This window comes from Typopeltis vanoorti, chromosome 9 (assembly GCF_054136105.1).
Source record: "Typopeltis vanoorti isolate ZY-2024b chromosome 9, IOZ_Tvanoo_1.0, whole genome shotgun sequence".
NCBI lineage: Eukaryota > Metazoa > Arthropoda > Arachnida > Uropygi > Thelyphonidae > Typopeltis > Typopeltis vanoorti.
Window position 1 is genome coordinate 80353635 of NC_143557.1, and position 25168 is coordinate 80378802.

The 25168-nt window shown below is 33.5% G+C and overlaps 1 protein-coding gene across 2 annotated transcripts in view; it reads right to left on the reverse strand.

The window, feature by feature from the left end:
* The window catches only part of Sf3b3 (splicing factor 3b subunit 3), a 300761-nt gene that overhangs the window by 252148 nt on the left and 23445 nt on the right, over positions 1-25168 (reverse strand). For both annotated transcript variants that reach the window (XM_090398423.1, XM_090398422.1), the window contains exons 5-6: positions 17472-17644; positions 1224-1365 (exon numbers count right to left, since the gene is read on the reverse strand). In XM_090398423.1, the coding sequence (XP_090254549.1) occupies positions 1224-1365; positions 17472-17644 (315 nt within the window). The remainder of the gene's footprint in view (positions 1-1223; positions 1366-17471; positions 17645-25168) is intronic.

The window sequence follows — 25168 nt, forward strand, 5'->3', positions numbered from 1 at the left end:
CTCCTCGATGAGCCCTGACTTCCTGGAGGTCTTTCTTAATAATATGACTGTATTATGCAAGGATTAAAAAAAATTATACTTTATTTAATGAAAATTAAATAAGGTATAAGCTTCACAAGTAAAAAGGCTCATTTTGTCTGAAGTTACAACTGTTACACAGAAGGTTTAAAAAACTAGAGAATGTAAACACAAAACACTGGGAAGTGAAGGAATACAATAGCTTAAAAAATTAATTAAACTAAACAACATACACATGAAGGAAAGGAGAAGTAGTTGATGCTGTCATGTTCTTTAAACGTAGTGCACATATCCCAGGTCCAAAGATTTTAATGAACGAAGATCTAACCCATTGCAGTATTAAGCCCTTGTTTTTATTTTGTAGGGATGTGTAGCATTTCAGAAGCCTCCTTGAATTTTCTTACAAAACAACTATGTTCAAAATAAGGAATTTCTGTTTCCTGCCATGGTACTGGGTACTTAACACTGATTGTGTGCAAGGCCAATCTGGACTTGTGCTGTTTCCATTCAACATCTATAACATGTTTTGACTACAGATTTCTTCAGAACATCCTGTTTGGCCAATACAGCAAATGCCACAGAGCAGCTAATTCTTTAGAGCCCTTGTTTCTTTAAGGGAGAGAAGAAAGTGTGGTTTGAAGCTTGCAGAGTAAAAGTTCCTTTTATGTCATAACTATGAAGGAAAGATGGAATGAATTTTGTGACATTACAGATGTAGAGAAGGATTATTGCACTTCCACAGACCTGGGATATGACATGCATCATACCACAGAATGTGACAGCAACAACTAGCATTCTTCCAATGTGTATAGAATAATTAATATGTTTTTTTTTTTCTGGTCACCTGTTTGTATGTATTAATTGTGAAGTTCTGATAAGATCTGCTATGTGTAATTAATTTTTTCTTAATTTTTTTTATATGTTTGCTACTTGAAACCCAACAAGGGTTATGATTAATTATAACCCTTTCTGTAAAGGGTTATAATTAATTACAACCCTTTCTGTATTGAGACCATTGAAACATGGTCTCAATACAGAAAGAACAGCTAAACCACATAAACATTCATATTCATGCTTCGCTAATTCACTTTTTACTGATATCACTTTTTATGTTTCTCTGTAAATACTGAGGTAATTAAAAACATTAATAACAGACAATATTATATGAACAATATCACATATATAAAGATTTATTTTCAACTCACCTGATATCAGAAAATTTCCATGTTCTTCCAGAGGTTCACTGTATTTTCTCACAACATGATTTAAACCCAAATCAAGTTCATAAAATGTTAAAGTTTGTTGTGTACTTTGTGCTGCTTCTCCAGTAGCATCATTATCTGCTTCCTAGAAATATTGCAAGTAATTTTACTAAAAAAAAATTTTATATATTTGCTATAACATATTATACTGGAATATGCTATTTAAAATACAAAATCTTGACAAACAGTATTAATTCTAATGTCAGCCGAGTTTCACAATTAGATTCATTTTGTTCATTTATTTGTCATTCATTCAGATGCCATCTCCAATTCAAAAGTCAATGGCTATAGTTTCACCTATTCCTACCTTGTTCATTCTCTAAAGATCTGGGTGGTAACTTTGCCCATGCAATGTTCTATGTCCTTTACATATTGATGACCAACCAAGACATCAAAGGATATTGATGACTTGGTTGGTCTCCCATTTTTTTCCCTATAGTTTCCTGTGATGATCATCGTAGTCAGTCTTTCATCTCTTAGAGTATGTCTTAATTCCACAGTGGAAAAATTCAATGAAATTTGGCATACAGGTTTGTTATTAAAATTTGTCATTTCAATTGGGCCATATGCCCTAAAAACTTCATTTTCCTCTTTCTGGTCCCATTCAGTAAGCTTCTTTTTCAGTTCACTCTTGTATGTACTTGTTTGGTTGTCTGCAAGTTATTTTGTGACTAAGGCTGGATGAAATTATATACGACAGCTGAAATTTAGGATGAGTGCAAGATGTCCACATGGTTCAATGTTTGTTTCAATTGTTGACAAAATTAATTCCACAGTCGAAAAATTCAATGAAATTTGGCATACAGGTTTGTTATTAAAATTTGTCATTTCAATTGGGCCATTTGTAGTGGCAAAATTAGAAAAAACAAAATTATATGCTTAGAGTATATAAGTCAAATATGAAGTGCTGTTTCATAAATATTCTTTAATTCTTGAATATGGGCTTGAATAGTGATTATGAGTATCCTTGAATGCTCACAACCAAGAAGAAGGTGGCATTACCTCTTGCTGAAGAAACTCTGAATGAACAGAAAGTGGGTGCTCGTTGTGAGTGAAGTGTGTGTATGTGTGTGCAACACTTGCACTGGCTAATCAGCAGTTAATATCGCTGTTCCCTGTTAATTAACCTTTTCTCTGGCTGAATCTTTTTTTTTAAATTTTATTTCAGAGTTTGATATTCAATCTGTAAAGCACGGCTCTTGTTTTCAAACTCCATTACTTTTTCCCTCATAATATTTGCATATTTGAGTTTACAGATCACAACTGAAAGCAACTCAACCTTAATTCTTTTTTAAAACTTCTGTACATATTTTTAATTTCAATATAATACTCATTTTTATAATAATTAAAAACTAGATTACTATTTCTTACTTTAAATTCCTAGCATCCTGAATCAGTATTAAAATATAATCACAATTAATACATAATCAATAGAATTTTTTTTTCCATTTCTTGTATGTTCTCTACATGTGAATTTATGCAATTTTTATGTTGGAACAGTGTTGGTAATGAAAGTCATTATCTTGAATAGAATTCAACAACACTGCTTGTCATTATTATTAGCTTTTTTCTCTTCTTTGAAGTTGGTCAGCTGCAACAAGGCCCTGGATTCAAATCTCACCTACGATGTTAAGAACCTTTCAATTTAAAAACCCTTTTCCACAAGGAAAATAAAACTCACATTTTGCATCCCACAAAAACAAACTAGAAGAAATGACAGTCACAACATATTGTGCAGAGAAATTAATCACCCTATTAGAGTTTTAATTAGGTTTCCAAAGAAGCCAAGTACTTGGCCATGACGGATCCTTGCACCCAACAATACAAGGGGGGAAGTGGGAATAGTATTTCTTTCTTTCTCTATTTAGATCTCCAAACAAGGTCCAAAATTTTTTCTTATATTAGATATACTCTCTAATGACTTCCAAAATTCCTGTATTTCTTTCCTACTATGAACTCTTCTGGGGACACAGACACACATGCAAGTGGTATTCTTTGATTTCCCATTTGCATGCACCAAATTACTCGAAATTAAGTGAATTCAAGAAATTTATCTTTGTATTGAATGTTGAATATCACAGCTATAGTAACTCATTATATTATATATAGTTTCTGCCTCCTTTCTCTAATCATGATGATCTGAATAAATTATCTCACCTGTTTTTAGTCTTAGTAATGATAATTATAGTGGCATAGTATTTCTCTAATTCCTCTACTAGATTTAATTATTTTTCTATTGATTTTTATGCTGATAGTGCCTATCTTCAATTCTTTTGAGGTTGTTCTGAAACATTTGCATACTATTTTCAAAACAGAAATATTAAACTGTTGTTCCATACACAGCTATATCAAATTAGAAAACAAGAATATATCAGTTTATTAAAAAGGTAAAACAATTTTATAATTTGTATATACTAATATACATTTCTCATATATATATATATATACACATACAGGTAACCCTCGTATAATACGGATGTTAGATTCCATAGAAATGCCACATTATGCAAAACTCAGATTACGTAGAAATCGTAAGGTTAGGTTCCGAAATCGTTTTTTTTTTTTTAAATTATATAAACAACAATGACATACCCAACAAAAATATATTTTTATTTAATTCTTGTAATTCATGTAAGTTAAGAAAACATAGAAACTATGAAACAAATATATAGTATAAACTTATAAAATTACAAATTGTACATAAACTTCATTGCACATAATAAAGTGCATATTACAATCGTCATCACTGTCTTCAAAACGAAGATTTTGTAGATGTTCTTTATTTACGAGTGGCCGGAAGTCGTCATCACTTGAAATCTCTTGGATTTCAAGTGATGATTTCATTTGTATAATTCTCATTGCATACTTCAGCTGGTTTAATTATCAAGAAGTCAGTAATAAGACCTTGCTTACCACTATGCTGCAATTTTTTATTAAGTTCATAACATAGAGCTAAACAAATATCCAATTGTCTTGCGAATTTTCCAGAGCATTCCGTTCTGGGGTCATTATCCATAAAATAGCTTCCTAACTTTCTTGCCAAGTCCAATCCTTCTGCTAATTTCTTTAAACTGATTTTTTTTTAACGGATTCGTCACAATCAGAATCTTCGACAGAACTTCCACCGCCATTTGGTTCGACATCATCTATCAATTGTACCAGTTCCTCCTCATTTAAATCTATTTCCCCAACAATTAATTCACTAATTTCGTTTTCAACCATATCGCAAAAGACCTCTATGTGGCCATTACTATAGAAATAATTTTTTTTACACAAAAAAAGCATTACATATTGTATGTAACTCAGAAAAAAATGAAGTGCTCAGCTTGAGAAGATCAACACACTATGATTTATAATGCGCTTTCCTAGCAGAAAACAAAGACAACTTTCAACAATAATTAACACTTTATACGGTAAACAATTGATGTACATGCGTGCTAAAGGATATTTCACCTAAAATTCGCTACTTATAACTACATGCGCGATACGGACAGACACAAATTTAACAAAGATAAAATTTGATTTTTAAGTCACGCGGTGAAAAAATATGAAAAGATAAAGGGTTACTGCAATTTGTAGACTGCATTATATCGAAACTGCGTTGTATAAGTACCACGTTATACGAGGGTTAGCTGTATATACACATACACACACACCCAATTCTCCATTTACATGGTAGATTGGTTCCAGAAAAAAAGGTTCCATGTAAAAAAGAATACAGTGCATATGAAAAAAATAGGAATGGTTCTAGATGTGAAAACCCAATACGAACAATAAGTTATTTACAAACGAAGCATACGAAAATCATTGAATAAAACTCTAATTTTAATGGAATATTTTTTATTTTTGAAATACTTATTTAAAGTGTGTGTGTGTGTATCTTGCCAAGAGAGAAGCTATTAAATATGCTACAGTTATATGATGTGAATGTGGCATTATATCAAGCAATACTTAGTCTTTATTTGAATTGTAAGTCAGCAGTTAGAATTGAAGGAAGCACAGGAAGATGGTATAATGTTAAATCTGGTGTCAGACAAGGATGTACATTATACCCTCCGTTATTCATTATCTATATGGATCACATTATGAAAGAAAGTGGTATTAAACTTGATATCAAAATTGGAGATGTTAATGTCAGCTCTTTGCTTTATGTGGACGATGTTATACTTTTAATAAATCTGCTACATGTCTGCAAGATTTCTAAATTTCTCAAGCCTGACTAAATTGAATAACTCTTGTAATAGATATGATATGAAGGTCAGCAATAACAAAACAAACACAATGAAAATAGGCAGAAGCATTGAAAATATCAACTGCATTGTGAATGGAGAACCTATAGAACAAGTGAAACATTTCAGCTACTTAGGCACAATTTTTAAAGATGGTAAATTAAATCTGGAAAGAGACAACAGAATCAACAAAGCTGGTATGGTAGGAAGTCAACTGAATAAATTTATATGGAATAAGAGAGAAATTAGCCAAAACACAAAATTAGCTGTATACAAGACAGTGTTTAAACCAATTTTAACTTATATCTGAGAACTGGATCAGAAGTAAAACAATTGACCAAAGACTAGAGACCACAGATATGAGAGTCCTCAGAAAGATTAGTGATATGAACAGATGGCATTAATGGCAATATCATATTAAAAACAGGAAAGAACTCGACTTTGTCTCAGCAACCAGGAATGTGTTAGCAGAGATAATCTCAGGTGGAATGGTCACTTGAACAGAATGGGCAGGGAAAGATTAGCAAAACAACTGTTCTCTGACAGGTTGGCAGGAAAAAGACCCAGAGGAAGACCAAGATATAGGTGGATTGATATGATAAAATGTGCCTTAGAAGATAGAAATATAAAACCTGCTAATGTTGGAGTCTTGACATTGAACAGACTGATTTGGAGGAAAATTGTAGATAGTAATGATGGAAATTTTTCATGTAGTACTATCATATCCTATACACCCCCTTAAGGGTATATATCAGGAATTTGATGATGACGTATGTATCTTTCTTAAAGAAAATAGCATGTCACTAATAAAACAGAAATTGGAAAGGCCCAAATATACCTGCACATATGGTTATTAGTTAAATTTTATTCACCATCACTTTCTAATAGTAATCACATTCTTTTGTTTGAGAATGGAATGGAATGAAATCACTTCGATCACTTGAAACACTTTGGCCATCCTGTTTGTATGGTAATTGCAAAGAGTTTTCTTCAGTAAAACGAACTAAATTAGCACTAATTTCTAATAATTCTGAAGGTTGATTTCTTTTTTTACCACGAATTCTGTAATTAATCGTTGAGATCCTGTTTTCACCAGATCTTTGTAAAATTCTTCACATCATGCATACATGACTTCAGTTCATGTTTAAACTGTTCAGCTCATTCAGTATATGGATCATATGTAAGAAAATAACTGCAATTTACTAGCCATTTGAAGCCCTTCTTTAATTAATCCTACAGTGAGCAGAATCTCTTCATCGTCACTTTTTTTTTATCAAGATTCTCAAGGACAGTTTCTATAATTTCATCATCACTAACAGCCTTGTCAACCATCAGTTCTTCCAATATCTGCAGATGAAAAATCAGCAAATCCTTCTCTGCCAACTGCATGTGCTAATCTGATGATATTGAGATATTCAGTTGTATGCAAAGGTATAAGGTTTCTCTTTTTCACATATTCTGGCCAAGTAGCTTTCCAGCATGCATTTAAAGTTGACAGTTGCAATTCTGATAATGCCAACTTAGCAAGTTTAATGTAATCCAAAATAGAAAATTTCTTCCACACATTCAATAACTGCCAGTAAATTATCCTAAACTAGTTTATCCAAAATGTATTGGAATGTTCTTTTTATGTAGTAAGTTTTGAAGGTAGCGATCACACCCTGGTCTAGTGGTTGTATTAGATGGCAGAAAACAAAATTTCACATTCAGGTGTTCTAAAACAGGATGGCCAGGTGCATTGTCTATAATCAATAAAACTTTAAAGTCCAGATTTTTTTCTATCAAATAATGTTTAACTTCTGGAACAAAACATTGATGAAGCCATTCATTAAAAATTTCTGTTGTAACTCAACCATTTTTTTTGCCTTCCAGTGCACTGGTAATGTGTTAAAATCCACACCTTTCACTGCACATGGTCTTAGGGATCAATTAATGAGTAATGGTTTTAATATACGATCTCCTGAAGCATTGTTTCAAAATAAAATAGAGTCACATGATCCTTAGCTGCTTTAAAGCCACCAACACTTTTTTTTGTGATTTCACTATATAAATTCTACTTGGCATTTTTTTCCTAAAAAGGCCAATCTCATCTGTGTTCCAAAACTTAATCAGGAGTGCAGCCACCAAATTCAATAATTCAAATTTAAGTACATATGTACTGTTCTAGGAAATGATAATTATAACGGAAATAGTCTTTTGAACAGAACTGAATTCAATGGTTTAAAATAAAAATTTCAGTGGATTAAAACAGAAATTTTTTTAAAAAAAAGCACCATTTGAACCATGTTAAATCAAAATATACTGTGTAAAAATAGAAATGGTTTTATTTTCTAAACCATGTTATTTCAAAATCGTGTAAAGGCCGTGTATAAAGAGAATTAGCTGTATAATTACAGCACACAAAATGACTAATATATAAACTTTTCTGGGAAAGAAATGTACATATATATACTAATATACATTTCTTTCCTAGAAATTTATGGATCGCAGTGCGGTTGAAACATGCTGGAAGTACCTAAGGCTAACAAAGAAATTTTTCATAAATCTTTCGAGTACATTGTGACGAGTAGCTATAATAAACTTCCGAATGAAATTAAATCTATAACCTCAGAATATGTATTCAGAAAAAGATTGAGAAACTACCATATGGGATTAAAGAATGTTGACAATTATTTTAAACGTATAGTATAAGAGATCATTATAACTCATATATCATAACCAATTAAGGTATTGATTTACAAATTGGTTCATTCAATTAGGTATTAAAATATCAACGTGTACATTATTATAACTGGTAAGGAAGTCCTCTTAGATGCGGTCCCCGGAGTCTCAGTGTCTGTTTTGAGCTAATTACTTTTCTAGTAACCAGTATGGCTATGGCCCTTGGTTACACATATTTGCATTAACTAACTTACATTACTCTAAACCAGTTACTTATCATAACTCAAAATATATTATATTCTACTTATATATTATTATATCATCATCATCATCAAATTCCTGCCATGTACCCTCAAGGGGTGTACAGGATATGATAGTACTACATGAAAAAAATTACATCATTATTAATTTCCTATCTACAATTTTCCTCCAAATCAGTCTGTTACTTGTCAAGACTCCAACATTATCTGATCTTATATTTCTATCATCTAAAGCATTTTGTACCGTATCAATCCACCTATATCTTGGTCTTCCTCTGGGTCGTTTTCCTGCCAACCTGGCAGAGAACACTTGTTTTGATTACAATATACAGTCCTTTTAAATCAAATGTAAACAAGTTCCTCCTTTCCCAACCTATATATGGTACTAATGTACCAAAGGTTGATCAACCAGTAATTATTTCCAACATCTAGAATATCTTGATCTTCAGTTTTCATGTCACTTTATCATCTCTCATTTCTTTTACAGTACTCTTGCCTTCATTTCTATGCCTTTCTATAACCTCAACAACATCTTGCACCTTCATGATAATATTCTTCTGTATTCTCTCAGAGTATATCCTAACTTATTTGCTTGGAACATTCAATATACTTTATTCTTTTCCAGTGTTGCTGCTTTACCAACACAAATCCACCATGGCATTCTGATTTTTCTGTCTATGCAGGCATCACCACATGCCTCTCTGGCTGAATCAATCAAGGTTTCCTTCAGAGTTTGCTACTTTCAAAACAAGCACAAAGTTTTGATACTTGATGCTCACATTCATTCTTGAATAATGTTTATGTATTAGAGTCTACAGTTCACCTCTGAAAGCCGCTCAGCTTTGATTATTTTCTAAAACGCTTCTTATGTGCTTTTCTTTTCAGTATCATATTCAATTTTCTGATGCTCAAAACTGAGTGGTGATCACTTCCTATTTCAAATCTTCTGTATACCAATCACCCAACTGGCCTTGGATTTATACACATGAATATTGCCATGGATACAAATTTCACATTAAAATTACAATACTCTTGATGTTCCATTGAAATAACATAAATATGATGATATATTTCATATACTTGGATGTTTCAGTTGTTAAAGGGATAACTAAAATGGATACATAAATAGAAATCCTAAGTAATTAAATAAATAAAGAATTATGTATTGTATAATACATAATACATAATAATACATAATAATAATTGCCTCTAATCTTTCTCAGGATTCTCATATCTGTGGTCTCTAGTCTTTGGTCAAGTGTTTTACTTCTGACCCAGCTGTCAGATCCATAAGTTAAAATTGGTTTGAACACTGTCTTGTACACAGCTAATTTAGTGTTCTGACTGATTTCTCTCTTATTCCATATGAATTTATTCAATTGACTTCCCACCATACCAGCTTTGCTGATTCTGTTGTCTATTTCTATATTTAATTTACCATCTTCAGTAAAAATCGTGCCTAAATAGCTGAAATGTTTTACTTGTTCCACAGGTTCTCCATTCACAACACAGTTGACATTTTCAATGATTCTGCTTATTTTCATTGTCTTTGTCTTTTTATTGCTGACCTTCATACCATATCTATTACAACAGCTATTCAATTTAGTCAGAGAATCTTGCAGACTTGTATTTAGAAGTATAACATCATCCGCATAAAGCAAAGAGCTGACATTAACATCTCCAATTTTGATATCATGTTTAATACCACTTTCCTTCATAATGTGATCCATATAGATAATGAATAACAGAGGGGATAATGTACATCCTTGTCTCACACCAGATTTAACATTAAACCATCTTCCTGTACTTCCTTCAATTCTAACTGCTGACTTACAACTCAAATAAAGACTAAGTATTGCTTGATATAATGCCCCATTGACACCATATAACTGAAGCGTATTGAATAGTTCTCTCTTGGCACCTTGTCATATGCCTTTTCCAGATCAACAAAACTTAAATACAGATCTCTGTTATATTTCCATGCTTTCTCTACTATTTGTCGTAAAGTGAAGATCTGATCCTGACAGCCTCTATTTGGCCTGAATCCAGCTTGTTCTTCACCAAGCTTTTCTTCCACAATTCTTCTCAACCATTTCTCAAGTATACTTGCATAGATCTTGCCAGGAACACTCAGTAGGGAAATACCTCTGTAATTCTCACATGCAGTTTTATTTCCCTTTTTATATATGGGTACTATGAGAGCTCTACTCCAATCATCGGGAATTCGTCCCTCTGTCCAGGCTTTCTGAACTATGCAGTGCAGCCACTGTAAGACTCTTATACCACCATACTTCAGCATTTCGGGTCGAATATCATCTACTCCTGCTGCCCTTCCACATTTAAAGCCTTTGATAGCTTTTTCTACTTCTAGTATGGATATGTATTCCTGACTGCATGCCTGGTCAATGTTTTTTACCACTGTGTAATCACTGCTTGTTTCATTTAGCAGTTTTTTAAAAGTAATCACTCCATACTTCAAGAATATCTTTTTCTCCCGTTTTCATGTCACCTTTATCATCTCTAATTCCTTTTACAGCACTCTTTCCTCCATTCTTAAGCTTCTTCAACAACCTCCAGAATGTTTTGCCACCTTCTCGATATTTATTTTCTATATTCTTCCCAAAGTCCTCCCATGACTTTTGTTTAGCTAGTTTTACACAGTGTTTAGCATTCTTGCATTTGTCTCTATATTCTCTAAGAGCACAAGCTGACTTATTTGACAGGAACTTTTGGTATGCTTTCTTCTTTTCCTTCACTGCCTCTTTAACTTCCTGTGTCTGCCAGGAAGTTCTGATTTTTTTATCCTTACAGATAACTTCACCACATGCCTCTCTGGCAGAATCAATCAATGTTTTCTTCAGAGTTTGCCACTGAATCTCCAAGGTTTGATTCCTGTTCTCAAACTCTTTCATTTTTTCTTCAATAATCTTTGTGTATTTTAGCCTACAGTTCACATCTGAGAGCTGCTCAACTTTTATTCGCTTAAAACTTTCTTACATGTTATTCTTTTCAATATGAAATTCAATTTTATCCTGCTCAGACTAAATAGTGATCACTTCCAATTTCAAATCCTCTGTATACTCTGGTGTCCTGCACCAGGGAGAAAACATCACTATCAACAATAACATAGTCAATGAGACTTTTCTTATTCCTAGCCTCTTCTCTCCATGTGAATTTGTGCACATTTTTATGTTCGAACATGGTGTTAGTAATAACCAGTCCATGTCCTGAGCAGAAATCCAACAGATATTTGCCATTATTATTAGCTTTGCTCTTTTCTCCAAATTTTCCCAAAATATTTTTGTATGTCTCACAATCATTTCCTACTCTGCTATTTAGATCCCCAACAAGGACCAACTTTTCATTTTTCATTGTGTCAGTTGCTTTTTCTAAAGCATCAAAAAATTCCTCCACTTCTACCTTAGTAGAACCTTCTGTGGGACCATAGGCACAAATAAGTCTCATTGTCCAGTTCCCCATTCTCATATTTGCTCACATTACTCTACTTGAGACTGACTGCCATTCAAGATTAGCCTCGTATTTTGTGTTGAATACTATGGCTACTCTTTCTTTTCCTTGATTGTCATTGCCTGAATATAACATTTTGTATTTATTGCTCAGAAAGATCTCACCAGTTTTGGTCTATTTTGTTTCAGTCACCCCTATTATGTCGATCTGGTACTTATCTAATTCCTCAGCTAGCTCCATTTCTTTGCCATTCAGGCTTCTTACGTTGATAGTACCGATCTTTAACTCTGGTGATGTTGAGTTGGGGTTTATTTTCAGATTTGTTCCAGTAGCTGACTTTTCGCTGTTCGCCCTCGTTCCCTGGCGAAAACAGCGGTGGCCTTGTTTAACCAGGCAACGCCCCAGCCGGCATGAAATTTTGTCATGTTGTACCATCATTTTTTATTTTGGTTTAACCAATAAGAATACAATTTGGTCGGCTAAATCCCAAATTGCCAGCCCATCCTCGTTCGTTCAGTATCAAAGTAGATACCCAACAGGGTGCACCATGAGAAGGTGAGGATTGGACATTAGGTTAGAAGCCCTGGTCGGTTCTCCGCATTCCTTTAAAGGCTATGTGGAGGTCTCCTCTCAGTTATACAGCTTTGACCCTTATATTATAATATAAATATATTATATTATATTCTACTACCAACAGAATATGATAGTAATACCTGAATTTTATTTTGTAACATTGTACTGTGCATTGAATTGTATTGTGAAATATTGTCATAATTATACAAGTTGAATAGTATAATATGTATAATTTGTATACGTGATGTGAATAATAAAAACTTAAAAAAAAAAGTTTATATATTAGTTATTTTGTGTGCTGTAATAACACTTGTAGAGTTCATAATGCACTAGCATATAAATGTCAGCATGTGAATTATTTAGTAATAGTTACATACAGTACAGTCTCATGAGATCTGCATTTTCACAAGAATTTGCCATTTTCAGAAGTCATTATTTTTTGGTGTCATTCCTTACCTAAAAGTTACTATATGGTAAAGGAAGACAATCAAATTCTGGAACATTCATATTGCTGGTATTAATTGAAAGGATGGTTATTTGGGAAAAACAACTCATATAGTAGCTTGCTGTTGTATGTGAATTAGCTGGGTTCATGTTTCTGTAGGCCAAGTAAGTGTGACACATATATGCATATTATTATAAATATCAGCAAATAAACAGAAGATGCCACTTATTTTCGTAGACAATAAAATAGTTCCTTTGCTATTGTATTATCTTGCATGGGCTATAGGCTGTTCTTGTTTTGAATGTATTAGGATTGAGCCAGATTAATTTTCATTCTGATGTTTCTAGTCCAGTTGTATATATTTGCCAGGTCACTGGTTACTTATTTCAAACATTATATCATGTAATTGTAATGCTAGTTGCCATGCCAATATAATGAAAACTAAATAACAAGTAATAAAAGTTGTTTACGTCAGGTGAAACTTAACACAGGGTGCAACTGAAAAAGAAATAAACTGTGACTGTTCTAAAAAGAAATCTTAGTTCCCCCCATTGGCAGGCTCGGTGACAGGCCAGTTGGGGGGTTATACTAACAAAATCGCATCAATATAATACATGGACCCTGCACTGAAAGTGGATAAACGTGCAGGGGAAGAAGTGATGACAGTTACCATTTTTAGGGTTCCTTGCATTAAAATATTTACAGTTACAAACTATAACTTTGTAAATTTTTTAATGTGAGTCTTGCTCACAAAAAGTTATAGTTCTGTCAACATTAGTTGAGAAGAGAGGAAAATGGGTTAGATAATTTGGAGACTCTAGTGATCAAATATGGATCTTTATCATGCCACTTCAGGCCTCCAATAAACAGGATGATGGTCTTGCATTGAGTGACAAAATTCATCTGTCACCTGAGGGCATTCCCCAAAATCCAAGCCACAGTAGGATTCAAACCTATGGTCAGAGAGCAGAAGTGCATAAACCATTTGAAGGATGAAAAAATCTCTGCTATAAAAAAAAATTCCCCAATTTTTTTAAAACTAAATGAATTTTGTATTGTCCCTGATTATGTACACAGTTATGGTCAATAGTGGTATTTTGATATTTAAATCAAGTTTTATAAGATCACTGCAGTCATAGCAATCATGGTCTTCAAGTCACATTATAAAATTTGCACTTGTAATGTGATATTAAGGGTAATTTTTTACAGTAACATGCAACCCACCAGAAAAAAAGAATACACAACTGACTCTCAAATACAGCAAATTTGCAAGGAGTGAAGAAATGGTTTGTTATAGTGAAGTTGACAGCATATTCTATTTCTTGTTTTTTAGAGTCTCAGCTAAATGCCCATATTCTATGGGATTTTAACCAAGACTATACTGCAGTTTTAGAGAGAGTTCACTATAATAATGATATCTGCAAAAATAGCAATGATAATTCATCAATTTGGTGAAATCATTAATTGTTGCTTTTCTTAAGCAAATACAAGGGTTTCCTTGAGTATATACAAAATACCATAAGTTCTCTTAATATACTTTGCATGTGTACAATATATTAATAAAATACATTTAAAAAAACTAATATATTTTGCAGTGTCGATATGGTATGTGCATTTCACTGAAAAAACAGAATTCATGTGGAGAAGTTTTTAACTGTTCTAAAAAGGCTAAATAAATTTTCTCAAGAATGCATCTCTCTCTTCTCTCTGAAAATGTGTAGTTATAGATAATAAGAATAACCACCTTATGCACCTGCTAAATCAGTAGTTACAATTAACTTAACCTAATGTTAAGTTGATAATAATCAACTCTGTTTGAGAAGAAATAACTCAGAAGTACTTCAATATTTTCAATATATATATATACAGGGTGTTCGGGATAAATTTGACAGTTTCGTAAGGAAAAAGAAAATCTTCTTTGTATCTATTAAATTTAATGAATTGACAAAAAAACATTACAGGCAGAGTTAGTTACAATACTATCAACAAGATTTACTCAAAATAACCACCATTAGCATCGATCACAGCTTCAATTCTGCTTCGGAACCTCGAACAAGCTGATGCTACAGTCTCCCTGGGAAGCGCCGCAAAAACTGTTTTAATTTTATCCATTAACTGGGCTTTTGTATTACTGGAAGTGCGATTGGTGTCTTTTTCAACTGCGCCCCATACAAAATAATCCATGGGGTTAAGGTCTGGGGAGTTTGGAGGCCAAACATTTGGACTGGTGAAGTCGTAGAAATTTTCAGACAACCATTTTTGACTTTTCCCAGAGGTGTGGCAAGGGGCCGAATCCTGCTGCCATACATACGGCCTACCATTGGCTACCCTTGTTATCCAGGGCTTGACTACAGTTAGCAACTCCACGAACAAAGCCCGAATTCCAATGCCAGGGTTCTTCAACACCTGTTCCTGCAGATTTGCGAGGAATTCTGCTGTACGAACGCAATCAGATCGTCTGCTAGGGATCTTTCTTCTTGCTACATCCTCGTAGTCACCATTGCAAGTCTCTAGTTCATGCCTGATTGTTTTTACTGTATTCAGGGAGCATTGGGCAGCAGTCGTAATATCCTTATTTTGATGGCGGGCACGAATCATCATGATACAAGTTATTCTCTTCCATGATTCAGGTGGGTTCCAGCTATCCATCCTTTCTGACATCTTGTATGTGAATGAAGAAGGGTCCAAACTTTTAAATGAAGAGAAGTGTGTGTTAATACATGTAACTTACGGAAAAATATAATTAATTATAAATATGTCAAATTTATCCCGAATACCCTGTATATATATATATATATGTGTGTGTGTGTGTGTGTGTTAAAGATACCAAGCAATTTTAAACCTGGTTTTACTCCATTATATATATATATATATATATAATGAATTCATATAAAGTTGTCTGTCTAGAAGAGCTAAGCAGGATTTATTAATAATGTTGCACAAAAATTTTATGATAAATCATAAAAATGGAAAGATCCTCTGCATATTAAAACTAGGCTTACTGCTCTAAATGTTGTGATAACAACATGGTACCAGAATGTAATAGTAAAGAACTACAGGATGTCCACATTGGTCTGTAGTTTCAACATATTACTACTAAAGTGTATGGACCATGGTGTTGAAATTGTACAAATGAGAAGTAACACTCACCAAGTTTTTGTAAAAAAAAATCAGTACACTTCCACGTGTGCGCCTTTAGTAGCACGCACAATGTCAAGTCGATAGTCCTCTGATCAGGTTCTTTGACGCATGTCATGGGGTGATGGAGAACATAGCAGCAGAAATACGATATTTCAGGTTCTCTAGGCTGTCCACTTTAGTTGCATAGACTGTGTCTTTCACATACTTCCCCACACACACATACAAAAAAAAAGAAAAAAAAAAGTAGGGTACGATCTGGCGATCGTGGTGGCCAGGGAATCGGTCCTACACGTCCAATCCACCATTGTGAGAAGACCCTGTCAAGAGTTGCATGGATCTTCAAATGCCACTGTGGTGGGGAATCATCCTCTTGAAAGAGGATGTGCAGTTGCAATTCTTCGAGTTGTGGAAAGACGAAATTTTCCAGAATGTCAAGATAAATCATTCTATTAATATTGCTTTCCATGAATAAAAAAAGGCAATAATAACGCTTCACATTACACCACACCAGATGTTTTACCTTGGGACTATCATGCACGTGTTCCATGACACAGTGAGGATTTTCACTCTCCCATATCCTGACACTGTGCCTGTTCACTTTTCTGCTGATATGAAAAGTGGTTTTGTCTGAAAAGCAAATCTGGGAAAGAAAATTTGGATTCTCATCAACATGTTCCAGAATTTCAGCTGCAAACATCACCCATTATGGCTTATCATTAAGCTTGATTTCCTTATGATGGATGACCTTGTGAATGGTGGAATGGGGTATTTGCAATTCATGTGAAGCTCACCTAATGGATTTTGTCTGGCTTCACGCAAAGGTCTTGCAAATCCTTGCTACCTTCTCCGATATTGGATGCTTCCCTCCTCCATGTTGTTTCAAAATTCTTCATGTCATTCGGAAATTTTCTTTCCACAAACAGATACTCTGGGGGGTCAAGTGCTGCCTTTTTGTACACCTGACAGAATTTACACTGCACTGCTTTGATTAATTTCAGCTCAGCTAACCACCACACAACTTGCACTTTCTCTGCCCCTGATGCCATGTTTAAAACTATGACAGCTCTATCCAGCAGCACCACTACATCATATCACTGGAAAAAATTCTGGATGAAACTTGTGAAGTCTCAGAAACATTTGAACAACCCGAACCTTACATATTTCATTTTGATTTTTTACAGGTCTTTGAAACTAGGGAGGTCCAACATGGACATCCTGTACAGTCAAACCTCACTATAGCAAACACTACTATAAAAAACTTGCTCATTATAACAAACTACTGATTCCATCAACACTAACAAACTATTCCTGATCCCTACAAGTTTTCTATAGTGAGGGTCAAATGTAGATGTCTGTAATTATTATTCAACATAATAGAACCTAAGTATATAAAATAACTTAAAAATCTCTATACCTCGTAATCCATTTCCAGACATGCAAACATTGGATTTTCAAATCCAACATCCACGCCAACCATATGATAAACCAAAGTGTTAGACTTATGAGCTTCAAGTGGAGAAGAAATAGTCAGACGGGCAGCAGCATCACGATTCAAAATATAAACCAGCTTTTGCTTTTCAACAGCACCTTTGAAATAAAAATTTAAAGCTAACTATAAATGCAAACTAAATTCCATTATCAAATAAATATATATAATTCATAAATAAAATAACAGGAACAACTATTCAGACTGAGTAATAATATTTTGGTCATTGTATCCGAGAAATTTTTGCTTGCAGTGAACTAAAATTTACATACCCACAATGAGAACTTACCAGTGCACCACTCACTATCAGAGGCAGATGTGTCCAATAAACTACTTCATTGCAAATCTCACTTCTTGGTAGTAAAGAAATAAAATAATCATTCAAACACATTACTATGTATAACTTAATAATACACAGTAATGTATTTTCTCTACTGAAACTGACTTAATATAAGAAATTATGTTGCCAAGACAGTCTTATATAAAGAGATGAGAGTCAGTCTTAAATGAAGGTGGTGGGGTTCCCCCCCCTCCTGAAAAACTCAGATTCTTCATCCAGCAAATTAGACAAACTGACTGTCAATGATAGACCTATCACACTATATAGACAGCAACAACTGTTTAGCTGTCTTACATTACACTGACCTTGAATTACATTTCTTGTATGAGACAGGATTCAATCTTGATTCGATCCTGACTCAGTCAACACATTAAGGAGAATAGATTAAATAACATCAGTTAATGTATGAATAATCAGTATAATCATATTTTACATAAATTCAAGGACAGATAAGGATGGTTAATTAACATACTGTAGATTCTGCTGTTATTCATACTACTAAATATTACCGTCATTACTGTAAATTTTAAATGACAGTTAATAGAGTAATAAATAATGATTAATGAGAAATCAGCATATATATATTTTACTACTACTGTTAATTCTTAGTGGTCAATTTAATGACTGCAATTACAAAGAGTGGCAAATTAAAGCTAACATGCAACTAGCAATGCAGAACACTGCTGACACTGAATATCATGAACATTAGATTAGCTAATATGAGAAATTACTAGCATTGTTGAACATGCTGGTATTGGTTCTATACATAAATAAATATAAAAAACAAAACAGATTGTGTAAAAGTATAGATGGGAAACAAGCCAGCCTATATAAAGAGTTTGGAGGGGGGGGAGATAGATCCGTGGTTCAACATCTTTATGTTGAAACATGGCATTAGCAATGACTAGTTTGCGTCCTTAGCAGAAGTCCAGTAAAGTGAAAATCTGATCAGAATAACTTTCAGTCAACTAGAACCCAAGTTGTTGAAGTTTCCTTTAAAACAATTTTTCTTAGCCTCCTTTTCTCAAGTATTTCTGCATAAATTTTACATGGAACGCCCAGTAAGGAAATTTCTCACTGTTTTCCACCTTTTATAGATGGGTACTATATGAGCTCTACTCCCGTCATCCTGACCCAGTAACTAGGCCATCTGAATTATGTGGTGCAATCATGATAACATTTTTATACCTCGATGTATTTGTTTTCAAAAATCTTGTTATCTATTACTATTTTAATTGGATCTTGTCCTTTAAAGGCCATCGTTTTTGATTTTTCTGTTGATATTATCATTCCACAATCTCTGGCTATTTCATTTAAATTTAAAATATCTTTTCTGTGAGTTAACTTCAGAATTGGTAATTATTATTTGATCATCAGAAGGAGTGTTTAAGTTCACAGTAGGAGAAAGTTTAATACCTTGATGGAAATTTTTATTCCATTTTATTATAATTTAATTTAAATAAATATTAAAGAGCTGCGGAAAGGGGCCATCCCTGTCAGACTCCATGGTTTATCTCTCTCTCGGATATGATAGTTCATAATTTAATATCGTTTGTATTTGATTATTTTCATATATACTTATGATAGCTTTGGTATTTGTCTTTCATTTAATATGTTAAATAAAATACTTTAACTTTATCAAATGCTCTTTCAAAGTCAATAAATGTAATATCATCATCAAATTCCTGCCATGTACCCTCAAAGGGTGTACAGGATATGACAGTACTACATGAAAAAATTACATCATTACTAACTTCCAATCTACAATTTTTCTCCAAATCAGTCTGTTACTTGTCAAGACTCCAACATTACCAGATCTTATATTTCTATTGTCTAAGGACTCTTTGTACCGTATCAATCCACCTATATCTTGGTCTTCCTCTGGGTCGTTTTCCTGCCAACCTGGCAAAGAACACTTGTTTTGCTAATCTTTCCTCTCCCATTCTATTTAAGTGACCATACCACCTGAGATTAGCTCTGCTAACGCATTCCTGGATGCTGACAATGTCAAGTTTTTTCCTAATATCCTCATTTTTAATATGATATTGCCATTGATGCCATCTGTTCACGCCTCTAATCTTTCTCAGGACTCTCATATCTACGGTCTCTAGTCTTTGGTCAAGTGTTTTACTACTGACCCAGCTCTCAGATCCATAAGTTAAAACAGTTTGAACACTGTCTTGTATACAGCTAATTTAGTGTTCCGACTAATTTCTTTCTTATTCCATATGAATTTATTCAATTGACTTCCCACCATACCAGCTTTGCTGATTCTGTTGTCTATTTCTATATTTAATTTACCATCTTCAGTAAAAATCGTGCCTAAGTAGCTGAAATCTTTTACTTGTTCCACAGGTTCTCCATTCACAACATAGTTGACATTTTCAATGATTCTGCCTATTTTCATTGTCTTTGTCTTTTTATTGCTGACCTTCATACCATACCTATTACAACAGCTATTCAATTTAGTCAGAGAATCTTGCAGACTTGTAGCGGATTTATTTAGAAGTATAACATCATCCGCATAAAGCAAAGAGCTGACATTAACATCTCCAATTTTGATATCAGGTTTAATACCACATTCCTTCATAATGTGATCCATATAGATAATGAATAACAGAGGGGTATAATGTACATCCTTGTCTCACACCAGATTTAACATTAAACCATCTTCCTGTACTTCCTGCAATTCTAACTGCTGACTTACAACTCAAATAAAGACTAAGTATTGCTTGATATAATGCCCCATTGACACCGTATAACTGCAGCGTATTGAATAGCTTCTCTCTTGGCACCTTGTCATATTTCTTTTCCAAATCGACAAAACTTAAATACAGATCTTTGTTATATTCCCATGCTTTCTCGACTATTTGTCGTAAAGTGAAGATCTGATCCTGACAGCCTCTATTTGGCCTGAATCCAGCTTGTTCTTCACCAAGCTTTTCTTCCACAATTCTTCTCAACCGTTTCTCAAGTATACTTGCATAGATCTTGCCAGGAACATTCAGTAGGGAAATACCTCTGTAATTCTCACATGCAGTTTTATTTCCCTTTTTATATATGGGTACTATGAGAGCTGTACTCCAATCATCGGGAATTCGTCCCTCTGTCCAGGCTTTCTGAACTACGCAGTGCAGCCACTGTAAGACTTTTATACCACCATACTTCAGCATTTCTGGTCGAATATCATCTACTCCTGCTGCCTTTCCACATTTCAAACCTTTGATGGCTTTTTCTACTTCAAGTATGGATATGTATTCTTGACTGCATGCCTGGTCAGTGTTTTTTATTACTGTGCTGTCATCACTGCTTGTTTCATTTAGCAGTTTTTCAAAGTAATTACTCCATACTTCAAGGATATCTTTGTCTCCCGTTTTCATGTCACCTTTAGCATCTCTAACCTCCTTTTACAGCACTCTTTCCTCCATTCCTAAGCTTCTTCAACAACCTCCAGAATATTTTGCCACCTTCTTGATATTTATTTTCTATATTCTTGCCAAAGTCCTCCCATGACTTTTGTTTAGCTAGTTTTACACACAGTTTAGCTTTCTTGTGTTTCTAAATTGTATTCTCTTCATTTCTCTATTATTAATTTTAGGCAAAAGGCCAGGTCTATACATGATCTTTCTTTTCTAAATACATTTTGTACTTCTAAAATAAAGCCTTCATTATATTTTATTAGTTTGTTATTTAAAATTCTGTTAGATATTTTATAACAGGAACTTATGACTCTATAATTTTTTGAGTCATCTCTACTACCTTTTTTAAAGATAGGGGTCACTATTGCATTTTTCCATTCTATTTGTGTGATACTTGTTGAATAGATTTTATTTAAAAATTATAAGTCTTTCTTTAAACCTTATTCCTGCATATTTATATAATTCTGAACCTAACTTATCTTCTAAAGGTAATTTTCCATTTCTTGTTCTTTCAGGCTGATTTCTAATTATTTTTTAGTTATTTCTTTTTTATTAAATGTTTGCCAGTTATCTTTTTTAAACTATTTATCTGTCCACAATTCTGCATAGAAATTCCTCTAATTTCAATTTGGTGTTAATTTTATCCTTTAATGTTTTAAAATCTTATATACATTGGGTCTTCATCATCATCAAATTCCTGACATGTACCCTCAAGGGGTGTACAGGATATGATAGTACTACATGAAAAATTTACATCATTACTAACTTCCTATCTACAATTTTCCCCCAAATCAGTCTGCTACTTGTCAAGACTCCAACATTATCAGATCTTATATTTCTATCGTCTAAGGCACTTTGTATATCAATCCACCTATATCTTGGTCTTCCTCTGGGTCGTTTTGCTGCCAACCTGGCAGAGAACACTTGTTTTGCTAATCTTTCCTCATCCATTCTGTTTAAGTGACCATAGCACCTGAGATTATCTCTGCTAACGCATTTCCGGATGCTGACTATGTCAAGTTCTTTCGTAATATCCTCGAATTTAATATGATATTGCCATTGATGCCATCTGTTCACACCTCTAATCTTTCTCAGGACTCTCATATCTGTGGTCTCCAGTCTTTGGTCAAGTGTTTTACTTTTGACCCAGCTCTCAGATCCATAAGTTAAAAGTGGTTTGAACACAGTCTTGTATACAGCTAATTCAGTGTTCCGACTAATTTCTCTCTTATTCATTATGAATTTATTCAATTCACTGCCTACCATACCAGCTTTGTTGATTCTGTTGTCTATTTCCATATTTAATTTACCATAGCTGAAATGTTTTACTTGTTCCACAGGTTCCCCGTAAACAACACAGTTGACATTTTCAACAATTCTACCTATTTCATTGTCTTTGTATTTTTAATGCTCACCTTCATACCATATCTATTACAACAGTTATTCAATTAAGTCAAAGAATCTTGCAGACTTGTAGTGGATTTATTTAGAAGTATAACATCATCCGCATAAAGCAAAGAGCTGTCATTAACATCTCCAATTCTGATATCATGTTTAATACCACTTTCCTTCATAATGTGATCCATATAGATAATGAATAACAGAGGGGATAATGTACATTCTTGTCTCACACCAGATTTAACATTAAACCATCTTCCTTCTAATTCTAACTGCTGACTTACAACTCAAATAAAGAATAAATATTGCTTGATATAATGCCCCATTGACACCATTGACAACCTTTTCTTATGCCTTTTCCAGATTGACAAAACTTAAATACTTAAAAACATTGTTATAATCCCATGCTTTCTCGACTATTTGTCGTAAAATGAAGATCTGATCCTGACAGACTCTATTTGGCCTGAATCCAGCTTGTTCTTCACCAAGCTTTTCTTCCACAATTCTTCTCAACCATTTCTCAAGTATACTTGCATAGATCTTGCCAGGAACATTCAGTAGGGAAATACCTCTGTAATTCTCACATGCAGTTTTATTTCCCTTTTTATATATGGGTACTATGAGAGCTCTACTCCAATCATCAGGAATTTGCCCCTCTGTCCAGGATTTTGAACTATGCAGTGCAGCAATTGTAAGACTTTTATACCACCATACTTCAGCATTTCTGGTCGAATATCATCTACTCCTGCTGCCTTTCCAAATTTCAAGCTTTGATGGCATTTTCTACTTCAAGTATGGATATGTATTCCTGACTGTATGCCTGTTGAGTGTTTTTGTGCAATCACTGCTTGTTTCATTTAGCAATTTTTCAAAGTAATTACTCCATACTTCAAGGATATCTTTTTCTCCTGTTTTCATGTCACCTTTATCATCTCTAACACCTTTTACAGCACTCTTTCCTCCATTTCTAAGCTTCTTCAACAATCTCCAGAATATCTTACCACCTTATTGATATTTATTTCCTATGTTCTTGCCAAAGTCCTCCCATGACTTTTGTTTCTGTTTTACACAGTGTTTCGCTTTCTTACATTTGTCTCTGTATTCTCTAAGAGCAAAAGCTGACTTATTTGCCAGGAACTTTTGATATGCTTTCTTCTTTTCCTTCACTGCCTCTTTAACTTCCTGTGTCCACCATGAAATTCTGATTTTTCTATCCTTGCAGACAACCTCACCACATGCCTCTCTAGCTGAATCAATCAGGGTTATTTTCAAGACTTGCCATTGAATCTCCAAGATCTGGTTCCTGTTCTCAAACTCTTTCATTTTTTCTTCAATAATCTTTGTGTATTTTAGTCTACAGTTCACATCTGAGGGCTGCTCAACTTTTATTCGCTTTAAAACTTTCTTACATGTCATTCTTTTCAATATGAAATTCAATTTTATCTTGCTCAAGACTAAATAGTGATCACATCCAATTTCAAATCCTCTGTACATACACTCTGGTGTCCACCAGGGAGAAAACATCACTATCAACAATAACATAGTCAATGACACTTTTCTTATTCCTTGCCTCTTCTCTCCATGTGAATTTGTGCACATTTTTATGTTGGAACATGGTGTTAGTAATAACCATGTCCATGTCCTGAGCAGAAATCCAACAGGTATTTGCCATTATTATTAATAATAATAACATTGGGTCTTATTTTATATAAATCATGTTCTAAATTAGAAACAAATTTATCCATTGGTTCTCAATGTCTATTTCTGACTTCTCTTTTAGCTATGGCTCTTTTTCTTTTATATTCTATTTCATCTTCTAATCTTTTACTGACATACCATTTATGATATGCTTCTTTTTTCATTTTGATTATTTCTTTGATTGTATTGTCCCATATCTTCACTTTTTTCTTTTCATTGAATTTTTTGGTTTTTCCTAAACTTGCATTTGCTGCTGTATTTAGTAATGTTTTTATATTAAGCCATTCTATTTCTATTTCTTCATTTTATTTTATCTAAATATTGGCTATTTCTTTGATCATATAGCCATTGCATATTTGCATCATTTAATAATCTAGTTTTATAAAAAATGTTTTAAATTTTCTTTCTGTTCTTGTTATTTGTAGCAATTCAGGTGGTAATCTTAATTATATTTTAACAATAAAGTGGTCACTACTTATTTCATATCCTCTGTGGACTCTAATATCTAAAGAAAATTTTGATGTCTTTTCATTTAAGATAAAGTAATCTAATATTGATTTCCATCCTCTTGCTGCCCAAGTATATTTATGTATGTCTTTATGTTTATAGAAATAATTCATTATTTTAAGGTTATTATAAACTACAAAGTCAATAAATTTTTACCGTTTCTGTTAACAGTACATTCTCCATATATTCCTATATTATTATTAATTTCCGTGTTTCCAATTCTTGCATTTAAGTCCCCTGATAATATTACATAATATTCTTTG